Source organism: Misgurnus anguillicaudatus, chromosome 23, assembly GCF_027580225.2.
Source record: "Misgurnus anguillicaudatus chromosome 23, ASM2758022v2, whole genome shotgun sequence".
In the NCBI taxonomy this organism is placed as follows: Eukaryota; Metazoa; Chordata; class Actinopteri; order Cypriniformes; family Cobitidae; genus Misgurnus; species Misgurnus anguillicaudatus.
This window is the reverse complement of record NC_073359.2, coordinates 12904850-12925667: the sequence shown is the minus strand read 5'-3', so window position 1 is coordinate 12925667 and position 20818 is coordinate 12904850. Positions and strand designations below refer to the sequence as shown.

General features: G+C 37.0%; 1 protein-coding gene across 6 annotated transcripts in view; it reads right to left on the bottom strand.

Annotated features, from left to right (window-relative positions):
- armc9 (armadillo repeat containing 9) overlaps positions 1-20818 on the bottom strand; it is a 50405-nt gene that overhangs the window by 5949 nt on the left and 23638 nt on the right. For 5 of the 6 annotated variants that reach the window (XM_055217572.2, XM_055217575.2, XM_055217571.2 and 2 more), the window contains 6 exons: positions 20563-20630; positions 18756-18854; positions 16371-16477; positions 11377-11513; positions 8903-9011; positions 4549-4730 (listed from right to left, as the gene is read on the bottom strand). In XM_055217572.2, the coding sequence (XP_055073547.2) occupies positions 4549-4730; positions 8903-9011; positions 11377-11513; positions 16371-16477; positions 18756-18854; positions 20563-20630 (702 nt within the window). Of the gene's footprint in view, positions 1-4548; positions 4731-8902; positions 9012-11376; positions 11514-16370; positions 16478-18755; positions 18857-20562; positions 20631-20818 lie in introns of all 6 variants that reach the window. The other variant, XM_055217573.2, reaches the window with a different exon arrangement.

Below are 20818 nucleotides of genomic sequence, written 5' to 3'. Positions count from 1 at the left end.
TGTCTTGATATTTGGTAAACGTAGTATAAGCTAAATAAAGTCAGTTGTATTTGTTTAAGCAAATATTAAAAATGATTACTACATATGTAGTTAAACTGACAAAACCAAACAATGTCCATTTTATGAATGGTGATAACGCAAGTGACATTTCCGACAGGCACGCACACACACAGACACACACACAGAGAGAGAGAGAGAGAGAGAGAGAGAGAGAGAGAGAGAGAGAGAGAGAGAGAGAGAGAGAGAGAGAGAGAGAGAGAGAGAGAGAGAGAGAGAGAGAGAGAGAGAGAGAGACTCAGATGTTCTGCAGCTGTTGTTTCAACTATTTGACAGTCATTCCAATAAAAACAAGAACAATCCAATGAATGACAAAGTCAATAAATAAAAACACAATAAAGTGTTCCCTTACATCAAACCAAAATCATATCTTTTATGTGTGAATTTATTGTAATCAGTCTTTTATCGCAATGCCCTTTTACTGACTCTCTTGAACAATACAATAAGAAATTATAAGTATATACTTATTTATGTATGATGCATTTAGGGCTATATTAGGATGTTGGGCAGTGCCAAGTAGTTGGTTTTATGCCGTTGATCTACAACAGTAGTCACACAGATGCACGCACACACACATTGTATATCATTCCATAAAATACCCATATAAACACCTTTAAATTACAAATACATACAGTAATTATTATAAACAGAATGACACAAAAACAGGACAGCCATCCAGACATATGAATAAGGGTAAAAGTTCAAGGTTTTAAATGCAATATCACACCCTGAATGTTTTCTATAGATTTGAACAGCTACCGACTTCTGTAACCCAAACCTTTCCTTTTGAAATAAAACACTGTGGGAACACCAGTCATCTTAAACTACAAGATTTCCTACATGAAACCTCCTTGTTAAAATGTATTTTTGGTGGTGGTGTGCAAGCAACAGCGCTTTATAATGAGAAACCCGCACAAATAATGCTGAACGACAAACTAAGGACTTTTGCTATCGGACAAAATGATGAAAAATACATCATAATACAAAAAATGATACAGTATTAATTTGTATTAAATGTTCAGCAGAGCTGTAGCTGAGCACCAGTAGGCTCTTGAACTAAAGACTTAGGCCACGTTTACATAAATGCGTTTACGTTTTTAAATGCATTGCTTATGCTATGGTTACGCTTTTCATCCAGACTACACATAAACCGAGAGTATGTGAGTGTGTTTGATTATTGTTGTGTTTGAATGTTGTTTATGTTTTGTTTCAACTTAATTAGCTTATTACCAAAAACAGACGGTAATGTCATGTGTAGGGCATAGTAATGGACTGAAGGCCAATATGATGGAAGCAGTGTTCGAATTGGGGGGGGGGGGGGTGGTTGGGTTGGTCCCAGGCCTCCTAAAAGCAGGTTTTTATTTAAATTAAAATACTACATACATTTAAAATTCTCGAGCTGTATTTTGCATTCAAACGAATAGTGCTCTCTAGCGCCTCGCTTTTCCAAGTGCGTGTTGCAACTACGGTAGCCGTTATGTAATCACTGATCGCCTTGTCCATGTCAGCTGGTTCACGTGTTCTGAATGAAAATGCGTTGGTAGGCTAGTGCTTTTTGTCCCTCTCTGCTATTATAGTTTATCAATACGGCCGAATGACATGGAACCATCCTTGGACTTACCCGTTCAATGTAAGTAAAGAGAAGAAATTCTAAGCTTACAAAAAAAAGTTAGATCACTGGCAGAGGTCATTTGATACCAACGAGGACATATTTATGAATAAAGACATTGATTTTGATTAATAAAACACTTAAAACCCTACTTACTGTCCCTTTAAATCATTATTTTACAAAAGTTATTTTACAATTGTACGTGGTCATGTAGAGTGTGTACGTTGATCGTTTCTGAAATGCCATTATAGACTGTTTCAGCAGTAACAACATAAACAAACGACTTTCGTGGAACAAACGTAACTTCCTGTAAACTTCTGCAAAGAATCAATAACAAAAGAGTCCTTTAGAGTAGTTTATTTCTGATAACAAGCTAAATAAACAACAAGTAGATTACCTTAGTTTAAATCAAAAGCATTTTAAAAACTACACTGAGTTAATGTTAATGTATAAAATGTGTACTATATAATGTATACAATCTTAACTACAGACCGGCTGCCAAACCTCACTTCACATAGTGGTGATCCATGATCGGCGTCTCCTCTAATTTTTAGGAAACCAAAACATTAGTTATTTCTGACAAGATATTTGTCCCAGAGTTCAGTTTAGCCTCTTACCAGACCATTAAACAAACAGAGACTGGAAGTTAAGTTCCACCCAGATGCGCTACCGTGACATACATGCGTCAGATAAAACCGTCTATGGATGAGGATAAAATGGCATTTTCAAATGCAAATCCTTCTAATGTAAACACCTTAGGGGGCGTGCACACCAAAGCTTTTACGCCCGCGACCAGCGCATTTTTCCAATTGTTTCCAATGGAAGCTCTGTGTTTTTCAAATAAGCCAGCAACTAGCATTTTTTTTCGGGCTAAAAACCGGCGCTTGGCGGTTTTTCCGCGCTCGGCGCTGAGCGTTGAGAGTTGAAAGAGATTCAACTTTGGGTGAAAAGCTCCGCTTGTCAATGTCAGTCATCACCTGGCTGTCCAATCACAGTGGAGGAGGGGCGGGACATTACCACAGCAACCAACCGGCTCACAGCTGAAGTATCAGAGCTACCAAAGCATTCAACTGAGAAACAGCTGGCATTTGGCATTCTCCAGGCATTTTCAGACGCGTTTAAAAGTTTTGGTGTGCACAACCCCTTAGGGGCGTACACACCAAAGCTTTTGTGTTTTTTTTAAATTGTTTCCAATGGAAGCTCTGCGTTTTTCAAATAAGCCAGCAGCTAGCCTTTTATTTACATGCTGAAACCGGCGCTCGGCGGTTTTCCTGCGCTCAGTGTTTTTTCCGCACTCGGCACGGAGTGTCAGGAGTTGAAAGTGATTCAACTTTGGGTGAAAAGCTCTGCTCGTCAATGTCGGTTCTCACATGGCCGTCCAATCATAGTGGAGGAGGGCCGGCACAAGTATCACAACAACCAACCAGCTCACAGCAAAAGTATCACAGCTACCAAAGTGCTCGGCTGAAGAAAGCTGGCGCTCAGCTGAAGAAACAGATTGCAATCGGTGTCCTATAGGCGTTTTCAGACGCATTTAAAAGTTTTGGTGTGCACGCCCCCTTAATGTGTTTGTCCCCTTGTTGTTGGACATCTGGCTCATCTGTTTCTCAGAGTTATCTAGGTCATCAAGTTTGCTTTCTTTCAACACATGATGCAAAGAATATCCTTCTTATTTGACTTGCAAGTGACTTCCAAGAAAAAAATCCAAATTAAACAAATTTCTGAGCTACCCAAAAAGACATTTTAAGATCTTATGATCTGGGTTACTTCAAGACAACCTGTGTGTACATTTCTGACTGCAAAGTACAGGCATACTTCTGTTGTATTTTAGTTATAATTTTCTTATCCATATAAATTTGCGAAACTTTATTTTTTATTTTTATGTTTTTATTATTTTACCCATTTTCAATAAATTGTATTGCTGCTGTTTAATGTACACACTACTTCAAATCCATTGCTGAATAAAAAACCGTCAAGGCTACGGCGTAGAACCTAAACAAAACTGGAATAAGCACTTAACTGTGTTTATGAGGGTAAAAATTTTAAATATTAAATATTTCCGTTAAACGCGCAACCCCCCCATGACCTCGGGTATCATTTGCTCGCTGTTCTTATAATGTGCGTGTATTTGTGCGCTGTCTGAAGCCTTGAGATGTGGCTTTCCAGGCTTGCGTTTCAGATGTACGCAGGCACAAATCTTCTCAAACAGTGTGCGAGTAATGCCTTGAGGTCTGTTTTGCATCTTCTTGTGCTTAAATATTTAAATGGGCAAGTCCTGAAAACATGTAAAATGATACATTCTCGATTGGGTGTGTTAAATGTGCGTAAAAGTTTAACCTGTTGTTGTTTTAATTAATTCATCTAATTAACATATTAAATGAGCAGCCCTTATATTAACTTAATTTTAGTGTGAAAAAGCAATATTATCCAGTATTACATGTATGATGTTGTCATTGCAAGAAAGCTGTTAATTTCACTTACTTGACTTTACTTTTGAAACAATGTATTTTAACATTTATGGACCGGCCAGATTCACTTTAATTTGGAATTGGGTTTGACTTTTTTAATAAACAGGGAAATGTATTTTTTGTTGTTATCAAGTTCATACCAAAAGCGAAATGTGGAATATAGAATTAAACTTGAACTTTGAACTTTGTTTTAATATAGTGACACACACTACATGTGGCACACATGCACGCAAACATATGTAACAAGGGCGTATGTACTGTAACTGTAAGTTTAACAACTATTTAATTGTCAAGTAAGCATCAGAATGACATTAAGTGGTATTGACAAAGATAATAAGGTAAACATGCGTGTGGTACGTGAATGATTTCATAAATAGTAAAAGCACACACGTTTTGTTTGGATGTGGTACTCACTCTGTTGGCTGGGCCGTCCACCGGAGCCCCCGCCTGAACCGGGTCTGCTAGTGCTCTGCTGGGGCTCACGGTTGGAGAACTGTGGGGCCAGCGACGGGAGACGGGACCTGCTGACACTGCCTGCGTCACTGTCAGGGGTACGAGGAATCTTTGGCCGGGTTGTAAATCCCATGTTCTGCCCACTAGAAGGCAGAAAACAAATTGCATGTGAAATTTACATGTATAATCTGCTCGCTTTTACTAGCAGACTCATTTGAATACAAAGCTTTGCATTTTATGTTCGTCCGTCATGATTGTCGGAAAGTCATTCATGGGGTACGGCATCAATACACAACATGTTTGCACCATAAACTGTAAAAAAACGTGACATCACCCATAGGTTTGTGAAAAGCTTTTTGAAGCCTAAAGTAGGCTGTGCCTGCCGTCGTCGCCATCTTGGACTCGCATCACTCGCGGATAACCAAAAATGGGTGAAGAGGTGGGATGTGGGTAAAGCTGAGGTGGCTGGTTTCTGAAACCACGCCCACCAATCTTGATTCTAGTGACAGCAGTGGCAGTTCACCCGTCAATCAAGTGGCCAATTATAGAACTTTAAGGTTTAATTTATTACAAAAAAAATTCACACTCCTCACAGTTGTCATGAAGGGCAAAATTAGCTATATAGACCATAAACATATTTTGTACCAGGCTGTAAAAATTAATTTTTTTTACTGTAAAGTTGGGAATTTTAATATGGAGGTCTATAGAAATTTGGAGCCAGCCTCTAGCGGCCAGTCAATGAATTGCAGTTTAAGTCACTTTAGAGATCGGAAGGTCGCCCCTCGGTTTGTACACTATTGTAGTACCAAATGAGTTGTTGGCAGGCAAAAACATATGTTGTATACAAATAAAAAAAAACATGCATATTCTTTACAACCCTTTTTACTTTGGCCTGTGTGATTTATAACATAACCATCCAGTAGTCCAGACTCTCATTTAGTAGTGCTAAGTAAATATAATACAATTAAAATATTACTACAGTTACTTAAAACACCACCCACCAACAAAACAAATGCGATGAACCATCAGCACATGTTGACACTGTTTGATATCAACCCAATCACATACAATGGATGTGCATGAGAATCATAATGGCTCTAAGTCAACGAATTAAACAGAAGGAACAGGATATGACACAAAATAACAAGAGGCATTTACATTCCCAACAATAGACAACATGACTGTATATCCATAGTACTGGAAAAACATGAAGATAATGGTGGAAAGTCTGAACTTCTGATCTGAACCAACAACGGATAAGAATGTTACACATCAGATATTTTTCCTTAAGTTAATCAAACATTCACTTAAAGGATTAGTCAATTTTCTTTAAAAAAAAAAATACAGATAATTTACTGACCATCATCTCATCCAAAATGTTTATGTCTTTATTTGTTCAGTCGAGAAGAAATTATGTTTTTTGAGAAAAACATTCCAGGATTTTAATGGACTTTAATGGACCCCAACACGTAACCGTTTAAATGCAGTTTAAAATTGCAGTTTCAACTGAGTTTCAAAGGACTCTAAACCATCCCAAACGAGGCATAAGGGTCTTATCTAGTGAAATGATTGTCATTTTTGACAAGAAAAATAAAATATATGCACTTTTAAACCACAACTTCTCGTCTATCTCTGGTCATGTGATGTGCCAGCGCAACCTCACGCAATACGTCATCAGGTCAATAGGTCATGGATGACGTATGCGAAACTACGCCCCAGTGTTTACAAGTGTGGAGAAAGAGGACGGTTCCGACGTTGTTGTATGTGGAATGATACAAATTAATGTCTTTGTGTCAGTTTATTGTTTAAAATAGTCCGCAAATGTGCGGCTTTAAGGCAATTTCGTGAGGTCACGCTGGCGCGTCACAGAACTGGAGATAGACGAGAAGTTGTGGTTTAAAAGTGCATATTTTTTATTTTTCTTGTCAAAAATGACCATCGTTTCGCTAGATAAGACCCTTATACCTCGTTTGGGATGGTTTAGAGTCCTTTGAAACTCTGTTGAAACTGCAATTTTAAACTGCATTAAAACAGTAACGTGTTGGGGTCCATTAAAGTCCAATAAAATCCTGGAATGTTTTTCTCAAAAAACATCATTTCTTCTCGACTGAACAAAGAAAGACATCAACATTTTGGATGATATGGTGGTGAGTAAATTATATGGATTAATCCTTTAAGACATAACAGATTATGGGCCGAATTTACTAACAGCTTGCACCAGCGCAAACCATCATTTTGGCATTAAATAACGACTGTCGGGATTTACTAAGATGCGCAGTGGATAATTAGCGCTGAAAAAGTTTGGTTGAGTTATTTTAGCCACAGACCTTATTGCATATGCATTTCTAGGAGTTTCCCTTTTAGATGCAAAATTTATGGGAGGAGATTATTTGAAAGATTCACCCAACGCAATTTACTAATGTTTGCGCATGTGTTGTGTCTTATTTGCACGATTATTTTAATGGCATTATAAAATGTCATCGCAGAGCTTGTGGTACAATGCAGAAGATTTTTTTAACAGCTTATTTGGAATGCCAGAGGAACATACTAATTAAAAATATTGTTTGCCAAGCCATGTTATTTTTTGTTTGCTTGAGGAAATTAAAGAGGAGTCACTAGGAGAAGTCAAACAATAGCAGGCGTTTTAAAACTTCTTGCAACCCTTCCTGCCGGTTCTTTACAGTGTACTATGGCTTCGTTAGAAGGGATTTCACACCCAAAATTTTCAGCGGAGATGCCCGTGGTGCTTAAATCAAGTAGCGTTAGAATATCACCTGCACCTCATCAGCTCTGCTTATTTGCGACCCTGAACTAATTTGTGCTGTTCTTAGTAGATTGTGTTGGTCATTATGGAAATCAGCTGTTGCGCCCCGTGTTATTTAATTTGCACTTTTTAAGTAAATAACCTGCAGATATTAACACTCCCATTGGTGCTTTGCTGAAATTGTGCTTGTGTGCCAATTTGCCCCGTTTAGTAAATCGGGCACTATATCTGCATACATTACACTGTAAAAAATTTGCTGTAATTTTGCAGCTGGTTGCCAGTAACTTACTGTAGAAGATAAAGTCTGAAAATGTTTCATGTTCATTTAACTTTGAACAAAATGTTGCCAGTAAATAACATAAATGTAAATTCTACAGTAAGTTACTGGCAGCTAGTTGCCAGTAATACCCATTAATACTGTAATTTCTACAGACATTGTACTGTCAAAACAGAAATTTTGCAAATAGTTTGTATCTCGACAGAGGCTGTGTGCTTTGTAAGAGATAAAATAATAAAGATATTAAAAAATGATATAGCCTAAATCTCAGCATTCAGGATCTTTAATGTTTATCTACATGCTTTTGTCAGACGGTGTCACAGTAATAAATCAGGATTTTAGCAGTTCAGTGGAACTGACTGCAGGATGATTTCTAGTTTGCAAAAAAAACCAAAAAAATATGTAAATGATGACTGCTTATAGGCATTCGACTGTTTTAATATACCATATGTGACACTTCAGAGCATAGACTGTAAAAAAATATATGGATGACGTGAACAGGCTTCAATTATAAAAACAAAAAGAAGCCAATATATTTAAAAAACGGCCTGGGACATCTTGCGCAGATAATGTCATTTGGAGCCTCTTTATCAAGGTCCCGCCATTTTCCCATTTGACTTAAACCCCATTCACACAAAGCTTTGGTCCCAAAGTGACCAAACATACATCAACATTATAAGAAATAAGTAACAGAAACCATTGGAAAATAAATTATTAACAGTGTAATCTGGATTTTAAGTTTGGCTCACTTCCCATTCGTTTACATAGAGATGGCAGGGTTTATAACCTATACCAGAGGGCAATACATTTTTTTTTAATCTTTGAAAATGAAACTTCCGAAAACCATCTCATAAAATTCCTTGGGAAACATTGGACTTTTAATGCCAAATTGCAGTGAAATTGCAGTTATATACAAAAGAGCGTAGTCCACACATGTTCATTACATTCATGGGTCTCCAGAAATCAATTCGGACAGGGATTTAGAGAGGGCAGGGACCTGAATCAGCCCTTTGTTTAGCAGCTGTTTGAAACTCATGTCAGTGGCAGCACCGACTCAAGGTTCGATGCTTCGCTCCCACCCCCAAATTCCTATGGTCTCTCTTTAGCTCACTGCCTTTTAGAGCTAAGTTACAAGCTGTATGCTTTAATATCACGCGAACCCTCAGACCTTTTCATTCTAGATGTGCTGTGCCACAATGAACGTGGAATGTCACACAAGGTTCCTTAGACCTGCCTCTTGAGATGGGTAACGTTTTACACAAAAAATTACACACCTGTAAGAGTGGCCATTGGTGTCATCCTGGCCTTGCAGAGGGACGGATCTGTCTGGGGATCCAGCAAGACCTGACTCCACAGAGGAACGCCAGCATTCTGAGTCTGTGCCTGGACGGAGAAAGAGAAACAGATGTCAAACACAAAATTCAAACACCACTGACATCATTAACATACACACGTCATACCAAGCTGCTTGAGAGCAGTTCACTTTTACGCGAAGGTGTGAAGGTTTACGGGTCGTAGAAGCCACATGGTTGCCAAACGTGTGGAAATTAAATAGAAAATGAGAGGAAGTCACTGCCAGGAAGAAACTAATGATACAAATGTCGATTTTGCTAATGTTTGCTATTTAGACAAACTGTAACAAAAGTCACTGCAGGAGTTTTCCAACACAAGATTTAAGAAATATTTAAAAATGTTACTGTTGTTTTTATGAATTGTAACAAGTTGATCAGCTATTTATTTTACAAATGGCTTTAAATTTGTCTCAGAACTATTTGTTTTCTGGCCTTTTCTACCGGTACAAATTGGTTTCATATTACAATGTTAAGGAATATAGACAAAATTTCCTTATTATCTTATTATGTTCTTGTAGTGTTGACATCGTCACCAAATTTTAGGGGTGCACCGAGCGATCGTCCGATAATGTTTGCTATGCTTCTTAATGAATTACGGTGAAATGCCGCTACATACAAAAGCCAGAGGGCGCTCTCGTGCAGAAACTCAATATGCGCTGTAAACAAAGAACCATACACAGGCAATTATAGGTGTTTCTCAATGTCAAGAATACGGCCTTGGCAGGACTGGTCCTTACAAGTCACTTCCTTCAGAGGCTAGACGAGGCTCCTCTTTAGCATTCGAAGAACACGTAAATGGAACAGGCTAGCAAGTGCACGTCATTGCGTCATTACGTCAGTGAAAAGGTGCGCTTTCCATGCTGCGCGCATAGGATTATGGGTGATTTCAGAGCGCGAAGGCTACACATATGCATCCTTTCCTCTATATGGGATATTTTTCAAATTAATGACTCAGTCCTTGCTTGAAATTCCGAGGATCCTCGCCAATGACGTAGCATCCTCGAAATTCTGGCTTTCGAGGATCCTTGACATTGAGAAACACCTTATGACAGGCAGCTCCAGGAAATGGCTTAAGGATATATTTATATTCAGGTATTCAGGTATTTTCATGATAATAAAGAATATGTATAATGATTATGTTTGACAAGTGTTGCTTTTTCAAATGCATATTTTAAACGACTCAAACTAAGGACTTATTGATCAAAAGCCGTAGTACATGAAATAGCTGTGAATAATATCGGCTATGCGATTCAGAAAAGTTATCGGCCACGTATTATTAGTGTATATCGGCATTTATCGGAGCACCCCTACCAAATATTTTGTCTGAAAAAAGTTTTGCTACATTTCCAACATTTGGTAGCCACTACAGAGCAACTTAAAGTCCCCTTGAACTGGAAGTCGTGATCGACTTTACTTCCGGGTTGTGACGTATTTCCGAGTGAAACGGAATATCATGCGAAGACAATAGTGGGTGTGGCTTGTGTTTTAAAGTTTATGAGGGCAATATATATATATATTTTATATATATGACATACACAGATAAATTGTTTATAATAAACCCTGCAATATTACATTACAAAATAAGAATTGTCAGTTTTGATTTCATTGAAACTTTAATGTATGCTAAAACACAATTTTATGTTTATTAAAGCCAAATCTTTTAGCTAAATCAAAACGTTTTCCATACCGATTTGAAATGATAAGCTTATGATTTAAAAACAAAACCGTCGGGAAATGTCGAAAGAAATATCAAGTGCTGTTCAACACATGGTCCGTAGAAGAACCTACACTTTGATATTTCAAACAAAGACGCAGATAGTAAGGCAAAAGCTACAATTGTTCCAAAACAATGGCAATCCCCAAAATCAGGATTTTTGTACCTTATTTAGACATTAAAAATTTTGAAAATTCTCAAGCCCTGTTGATAAAAAGTGCATATTTTGGAATTCTAATGCAGTCTACTTCCAGTGTTTTCATGAACTTCATAAAAACTAAATCTGAAACATTTGTGGTAACTTTAGCTTTTATCCGTGCTCTGGTTCTGATAAAAGCACACAAAGAACAAAAAATCCTTACTTATCATATTTGGACAGTAGCATTTTCAGACTAACCCTTGCTTGCAGGCACTGGAAACCACATAAAAAATGGTTTCATCTGCACAGGCATTTGAAACAGATTTCAGAGGTCTATGAGGACACAACCAGGCTAAAAGCTAAGGAAATTAAATCTTTTTAGAGAAACAGAACATTTATTAAAGGTGGAACTGTGATATCATCCCCCGAAAGGCTCACAAAACAATGACACAGGGCAATATTTCTGAGGTAAATAGAAAAACAGTTATTCAGTAGAAATTTTGTTTAAAAAAATAAGTACAGAAAGTACAAAATTGCATATACCCATTGTTTGACGTATGGATTCAGCAGTGCTGGGTCGGCTGCCGGTGCGAGTAGGTGGGCGGGAGCTGAAACGAGAGTGGGCGGTGCTATCTTCACTTCTCCACCTGTTGAAGGGGTAGACCACATCTCCACCAGATCTGAACAGGCAAACACAAGTGCATAGGTTTTATTGTAATACATTACAAATGTAAATGCAAATTATTATTATTATTTTGTTTCCTCCCTTTTTTTCTTATGTGTTATGTGTTGTTGTACTGTGAAGCCAAAGACAAATTTCCACTACGTGGACAATAAAGTAAGAAAATATTAGTTTACTTGTACTTGTTTAACAGCACATATATATCCTTAAAAATGTTAAACCTATTTCAGCACTAGTGAAATATACTGCAATACATTAAAAAGTGAAGGGGAGAAGAAGAGAGATTTCTACATATTTCCCATACCTATACATAATCGATTCTGAATTTCATTTATTTTTTTACTTTTCTGTCCATTTCATCTTAATAAACCATGTTCTTGGAAAAAACTTATAATTTTGATCAATCTAGCATCATTGGTGGCATCTATAGCAACCATACAGCAAAATTTGAATGTTTAAATTTACATTTTATTTTTAACTTTCTTGACTAGTGAGGAGATGCTATAAATTATAAAAATTAAGTTAAATTAGCTTAAAATATTAAAATAACTTTTTATATAATTTACAGCAACTCCTTACTAGTCAAAAAAGTTGAAATTGTAAATTTAAACTTTAAAATTTAAGTACAAGGATTTTTTTCTAGTGTATCGCAGGCTTTAGGCTACTGCACTGGTGAATGCCAAGATCAAAATAATGACAGTCCCTTAACAAACACAAGTGATTGTCCACAACCTTTCTCAACAGGGGCGTCGTTTGGGTAGGGATGCTAGGGACATGTCCCTACCAATATTCAGGTAACACTGAACTGTCACTAGCAATAATTTCAACCAAACAAATGATCTTTATTCATTATATATATATATAAATAAAAAACAACTGATGTCTGTCTGTTTCGTGTGTTTTTTACTTACTTATTTAATTTAACATGAATTCATCCAGGAATCATTTAAATAGATATAAACTCTTTTAAAAAGATTTGTGGTACACAAACGGTTAACAGATGAGTCTTGCCTCCATAACTCACATCGCCAATATGATTGGCTTTATCTTTCTTAAGTCCCGCCTCCCTAACCTACTTCGCTTTATGATTGGTTTTGTCTTTACTCGTGTAATGTAGGCTGCATTCCCGCTTGTAAGAAGCGCCAAAGCTCAGCATGAACGAGACGGGATGTGAATGATTATGCAGGCAGGCTATCAGAGAGATAGAGAGGAAGAAAGCATTCTTATATTAACAGTTTTACACATAACGATTCAGGGACATTGTTTTTAATGGCAAACCCATATTAACATAAAGAGTTGCAAACTTGTTACATTATATTGTATGTAGTTTAAACAGACTGCTTATAAAATAATACAGCACGAACCATAAAATAATGGCTAACTACAGTAGCTAACTATTTTGTTTGCATTTTTTTGTAATGGCTATTTAATAGGTATAATGTGTTATACTGGAGTGCTGGAGTAGATTGGGAAGAAATCTGATGGTTCAGTATTTTACTTGCCCAGTCAGAATTTTCACTGACATCACAAAAAAGTAAAATATAACATACAAATAAGATAGGCCTGATCTACCTTTGTTGTTTCTGACATGTGTACCCTTAATAAATAAGAAACCTAAGATTAAAGGTGCCAAAGAATGCATTGACATAGAGGGCCCTATTTTAACGATCTGAAACGCAAGTGCGAAGCGCAAAGCGCAAGTGACTTTGTGGGCGGATCTTGGGCGCTGTTGCTATTTTCCCAGAGGGAGAAATAACTCTTGCGCCGGGCGCAAATCAATAAGGGGTTGGTCTGAAGTAGGTTCATAATTCATAGGTGTGGTTTGGGCGTAACGTCAAATAAACCAATCAGAACGCTATCCAACATTCCCTTTAAACGCAAGGGCGCAAGTTCCATGGCGGGTTGCTATTATTATGACGGATTTACCAGGCGCACACCAGGAGGGGTTCACAGCCGAGGAGACCCACGTTCTTGTAAGAGCAGTCAAAGACAGAGAAGTTGTTTTGTGTGGGGATGGGAGAAACCCGCCCAAATCAGCGTCGGTTAAACAGGCGTGAGAGGAGATAGCCACAATTGTCTCATCAGCTGCGCCAAGCACTACAATGATGTCAGGAGACGGGGGGATCCCAAGCTTGCCAGCATAAATCGGGCACGCCGGGCATACAGGAGGACATCGCTGCGTCCACCCTCACCGCTGAAAGGGTTTGGGGGCTTTGAAATCGAACCCAAGAAACGCAAGCAAGGTCCAACCCCAAAGTACACTTACAAATCAAGTTCATATACATTAAGGTTTCTTATGAAAACATTTTAATTATTATTTACATAAAATAAACGTAATACAGCCACACAACAAACTTATGAAAATATTTTAATCGTTATTTGCATGATAATTGTTTAACGTTGCCACACAAAATAAATAAAAACTATCACCACAATGCTCACCACAATGATTTCCCTTATCTCATGTATTAATATTTTTTATTGTAACAATTTATGATTTAATGATTTCCCTTATCTTATATTTTTTATTGTAACAATTTATGACTTGCAAAAATAACTGTTGCATCTGTGTAGATTAGATAACCAATGCGCGTTTTGCACGCTAGACATTATGGTCAAGCATGCGCCCTTAAAATAGCATAATGAACTACGCGCAACGCGCCACTGACTTTAGACTAGGTTTTTTTTGGTTAGTAGCGCAATTGTTTTTTGAAACTGCAAAATAGCATAAGAGATGGTTTGCGCCGGAGCACGCCTCCTTTTTTGCGCTGAACCGCCCAGGGAGCGCAAGTTCATTCCCTAGTTTGCAGACGTGCGTCTGTGGAGGGAAAAACCCGCTGTGCGCCCGTGCAAAATACGAAATGATATATGCGTCACTGACAAAGTCAACTGTGCTGGGTGCAAGATAGGGCCCAATATGTTAAATTGTTCTTTAATATTTACATAGAAGGTATGTTGCTTTATTAAGTGCAAAAATTATCCAGAAACGTTTGTACATGTCCATTTACAACCCTAGGATTTGCCATTTGAATGAAATGGTCTATTTTTGCCCTATTTGAAAGGGTCATGAATAATTATGTTGAGCTCTGCAGCTTATGACAGAAGTTCACATTAGTAAACAGACCTTATATTTTGAGCCCGTATCAGACAAAAATACAGATTTTGAGGAACAACTAATTGTTAACTAAAAGAACTTCAGCTAAACGCTAGCATATAGCATGTATTGGCATGTAGCGCTAACTTAGCCCTCACAACTTTGTTTTAGCATTTTAATAACTTTGTAATTAATTTAATGTGTAATTTAATGTTGGGCCACACACCTCGACTGTGATGTCACAGTTGGCGTTATGTTGAGATTGTTCTGCAGTCTTTTGTATGCACAAGGTTTATATAAAAATGAGGAAACAAAAGCGTTTGAGGCTCATGATATGTCAATACCATGTACAGAGCTCCTATTATTCATCTATGCCTAGGTAAATATAGTTTTTCATTATATGGCACCTTTAATATAATGACATTATTTGCGTCCCCACCAATGTCAAAATCAAAACTACGCCCTTGTTTCTCAAGATCCAATATGCTTTAGTAGAGACAAAGATCAAGCTATATAGATCCTGCTTGCACATCAACACCCTATTTGCCTTGAGGGCAGAACTATTGACGATTTCTTTCCATTGACGACAAAGCCAGCGATGACTTTAGACACATTCACCACTTTTTTAAGCGTCACACATAGACTTTGTTTTCAATTTGAATAATCCCAAATTGGCTCTCACAAGTCTTCAAATGCTTGTAATATAACAGGTCTAGCAAAAAAGTAAAGTAAGGTGATGTTGCACATGAAGTCTGTCCATGGGAATCATTGGACTGAATGATCAAACAGACTGTAGTTGTAGAGTTTATGTATGATTAAAGAGACATAGCTTTTTACGGGATTGTTTTACATCATTTCCTAATTGGTATTAACTAGAAGTTACATAAACAATGCTGCATTTACAATGGATTTGTAGGGGCAGGATGTTAACAATACAATAAACTGTTTTGAATGTAAATTATGTAACCGGCAAGCCCAGTTACATTCATAAGCATGCAAGGCTGTCAAAAATTTACATGCAGTAACTATCCTTTAACTATCCAAGATAAGTTTACACAGCTTTAACCTAACCCGCAGGATTTACGTCACTACTGCGTAATCAGAAATTGATCTGCATGGAAAAGCTACACGCAATGAAATTTAGTAAGGCACTTTAATAAAACTGTGAGTGTGAGCCTAAAATTTCTTCATTTAAAACCATTCAGAAAGACAACTACTGTAAATGCCTTACTGTAATCACAACTTTGTCACAATGCTACAAATGTGGTTGACAACTTCAAATTCAAGGACCTTTCAAAAACTTTCCAGGTCCAATACCCTCAAATTCAAGGACTAAATGTGGGGACAAATTTCAATTGAGAGCAAGGTTACATCGTGTTACCTTGTAAGATACATTGTCACAGTTCCCTTTTGAGGAACAATACCGTGTGCATCTTAAGACAAAAAAATTACACTGATATATGTTAAGATATGTCAGTGCAAGATGTCTTTAAAATAAGGCAGCTCAAACATGTATTTTAGTCTGGGACTAGGATAAGCCCTGTCCAGAAAACTGTCCCCTAAATATTTTGCTCCCAAATCTAACACACGGAATTCAATTTATCAGCATGAAGTACACTCCAGAAACACTTATGTGATTGGGAATAATTTTTATAAAGACTATATCATGTAAACAAATTTCTGTTTCAAACCATACATTAATGGCAAGCTTATTTATTAAAATAATTGACCCTTTATGACTGTCTTAAATAAAGGTCTTACATGGTGTTTTTGTGGGAATTGGGTGTAACAGGCCTCTGAAGGGGCTCATCTATACTTCGAGATGGAGGAAATGATCTTCTTTTCATCTTCACCATGTTGGTCATTATCTACAAATAAGAGAAAAGCCCTTAACAAACAAATATATATGGGTGATTCTCACGAAACCATTGAAACACCACGGCACTAATGATTTTAGCTTTAAAATGTGTAATATAGTAACATAAAAAAAGCATCAGAATTAACACAATACTGTGTTCTACCTTGCACAATGTGTGATTTCAACATAAGAATTTATAATAGTAAATTTTATCTCATTTTCTGCTGAAATTCTCATTACCGCAATGTGTCCGGCTGTGTTTGAACATGCGTTATATTGTAATTTAATAAAATTAACACAAAAATATTAAGAAAAAAATATATATGGATGTTTTGCTAGACTACTTTAGATGACAGAAAAAATATTTACTGACTATTCATGTATAATAAAAAGAAGAAAAATTAGGAAAATGATGTGTCCATGCCTGATGTTCTCATCCTCCGCAACACTTTTTGAGAACAGTTTAAGCACACATGCAGAATTTTAATAAAGTTTGATTTTGAGTGACCAAGCACATGGACCAGTTACTTCAAGATGGCTACCAGGTAAGATCATTTTTTACAGTTAATTTGAAATTTTGTCTGGTCAGAAATGCTTACATGACATTTTGATTATCATTACAGCAACAGATGCTTATTAAATGTTAATTTAATTAATAGAAGCATAATACTTTGATTTTAAATGCATGTGCAGAATCTCCAAATTATGTTCCTTCAGGTTTGTCATGTCATTTTGAAAATCTGTCAGTGTTGATGTTTTCTGACTGTTGCGGTAATGAGATTTTTTAGGACAAATTTTTTAAATTATGTTACAAAAAGTGTTAAATGATAAGTAAAAGTTTTTAAATTAATGTTCCCATTTACTCCAGACTTTGTTTTTCAATGTCTGGTGGGAAAAAAGTAAATTTAAGCAATTTTTACATTTTCATGCTTGACATTTTTAAAACCAAGTTTTCGTGAGAATCACCCATATATATATATATAAATATATATATGAAGAGTTTGGTTCCAAAACGCGATAAACGTCATTTAAAAAAAATCAGGTCAGTATTATAAAGCAAATTGATAATTTTATGCAAAATCCAATATCCGCCATGTTATTCTGTCAACTTGTTTTCTCTTTTTTCCCAAAATGTGATAAACGCCAGTCCTCCTTCTCTGCAGAATGCAATAAATCCGCTTAACAAATCACAGCGCACCATTCCACACATTGTAAACAACAATTGGGGCGTGTTGAATACACACAGAATCCTAGTTTTTCTCATCTACTTTGTACTTCGTGATCAACAAACAAACAAAAACAAAAAAATACTTTTTTTGGCATTGACCTGCGGTGGTTTTCTGTGACGGGGAAGAAACGTAAGCCATCAAAATCGAATAATTTATGCGAGAGGCACTCGGAAGACGGAAAAATGCCGGCTGTTGCTTGTTCTCCTGACAGCATCAAGCTTCTGTCATGCCAACACGTTGACCCCAGAGGATCTTATAAAAAAACTTTCCATTATTTTACTCGAAGTCAACGAAAATCGAGCAGGACCAAAACATTTTACAGCTGATTGCTGTCAAAAACGTTCAGCGATGACATCCCAAGGACAACAGCAGCAATGACAGTGTTCTTAATATGACAAAGTAAGTTTTTTGTTTAATGCCATTAATGTTTATTTTTTTAATCAGTGTATACCACTAGTCAACTAAATGAATATAACATGGCAAAGATGAATGCACATTTATACATTGATTCAATAGATTTATAGCATTTTGAAAAAAACTATTAATAATAAACAAAAACTAATTTGTTTTTATAATAAAGCTTTGAAAATCAAATGATGGAATTGAATTTTTAATGTTGTTATTATAACCTAGAGATTCTATGTGAAAGTTTGTAACAGAAAATAGTGGTTTTCATCTTGAAACACGTTAAAAAAACGTTTTTACGGAAATTAGTCAAAATGGATTTATTGCGTTTTGGAACCAAGCTCTTTATATAAAGTTGAATTTGTGTAAAATAAATTGACAAAGTGATAAAGTGACTCTAAAACTTTCAACGTTAGACATGATAATCACCCATAAGCATAGTGCATTTGTGGTGTAAAACATCCCAGCCAAGGTCAGACTCCACCAAATGAAACAATAAGCAACTTGCGCAACACATAAATAAAAAAACCTTTTTGGAAATTCCTGGAAAATATTTGCTGTCTATCAACATGCAGTAGCATAAATCAATAGTTATGCAAGAGCCTAGATTCAGATCTAGATTGGGTTTCTATTGTCATATTATGAATGGTTTACCCCCAGATACTCTGTTGTTAGTAAAGTCTCTCCAATGAGCTCCTTCGGCTGAGGTTGAAGGACTTCCTCTTTATCAAGGTCAGCCTCCATAACGTCTTCCTGTTAACAAGAGTACAGTCAAATAAGTGTTAAAACAACACACCCACAACTATTTCTAAAATTCACAGGAAATACATGAAACCTTCAGACATTTCATTATACTTTACATTTAGCAGGTACGTTTGTCTGAAGTGACTTACAAATCAGGTAACAATAGAAGCAACACAAGAACAGCAATACATAAGTGCACTAGAACTAGACAGTATAAACTCACCTAAAGGATTATTAGGAACACCATACTTATACTGTATTTAACCCTCTTTCGCCTTCAGAACTGCCTTAATTCTATGTGGCATTGATTCAACAAGGTGCTGAAAGCATTCTTTAAAAATGTTGGCCCATATTGATTGGATAGCATCTTGCAGTTGATGGAGATATGTGGGATGCACATCCAGAGCACGAAGCTCCTGTTCCACCACATCCCAAAGATGCTCTATTGGGTTGAGATCTGGTGACTGTGGGGGCCATTTTAGTACAGTGAACTCATTGTCATGTTCAAGAAACCAATTTGAAATGATTCAAGCTTTGTGACATGGTGCATTATCCTGCTAGAAGTAGCCATCAGAGGATGGGTACATGGTGGTCATAAAGGGATGGACATGGTAAGAAACAATGCTCAGGTAGGCCACAGCATTTAAACGATGCCCAATTGACACTAAGGGGCCTAAAGTGTGCCAAGAAAACATCCCCCACACCATTACACCACCACCACCAGCCTGCACAGTGGTAACAAGGCATTTTTACACCAAAAATCGAGAAATCGAGACTCATCAGACCAGGCAACATTTTTTCAGTCTTCAACTGTCCATTTTGGTGAGCTCGTGCAAATTGTAGCTTCTTTTTCCTATTTGTAGTGGAGATGAGTGGTACCCGGTGGGGTCTTCTGCTGTTGTAGCCCATCCACCTCAAGGTTGTGCGTGTTGTGGCTTCACAAATGCTTTGCTGCATTTGTAACGAGTGATTATTTCAGTCAAAGTTGCTCTTCTATCAGCTTGAATCAGTCGGCCCATTCTCCTCTGACCTCTAGCATCAAAAAGGCATTTTCGCCCACAGGACTGCCGCATACTGGATGTTTTTCCCTTTTCACACCATTTTTTGTAAACCCTAGAAATGGTTGTGCATGGACTTCCCAATAACTGAGCAGATTGTGAAATACTCAGACCGGCCTGTCCGGCACCAACAACCATGCCACGCTCAAAATTGCTTAAATCACCTTTCTTTCCCATTCTGACATTCAGTTTGGAGTTCAGAAGATTTTCTTGACCAGGACCACACCCCTAAAGGCACTGAAGCCACTTCCATGTGATTGGTTGGTTAGATAATTGCATTAATGAGAAATTGAACAGGTGTTCCTAATCCTTTAGGCGAGTGTACATAGCCAAGGGGTCGTTTTTTTGACTGAGAAGGTAAAGATAAAGATAAAATTAAAAAAAGAAAAGATATTAGCAAGTGAGATGTTGGCGGAAGAGTGGGGTTTTTAGCCAATTCTTAAAAACCGCTACAGAGTCAGTACATCTTGTCACAACCGGCAGATCATTCCACATATAATAATAATAAACTTTATATTTGTTGATATTTATATTCTAAAGTAATTCTTTATGACATATGCAGCCTCCAAAAGGATGCAGCCTTCCGTTCAAGAAACGGCCTGTAAATCAATATCTGAGACACGTGGAATGCCAAAAAGTTAATATAATGTGTTACTTACCTCATCATCATCATCTTCATCATCATCCTCTTCATCATCTGACTCAAGATCTTGTTGAGGGACATCCCCTGTGTAGATTGAAAGCATAAATTAAAAAAGTAAATAAAATTAAAGGGAGATACACACTTAATGACGGATGGTAACTTATTTGCCTGTCTAACTTTAGAACATAAAACATTGTTATGCTAATATTGACATTTACCAGACACTGTGCAAATAATTGAGTTATAACATATGAAGGTTTCAGTACATTGTG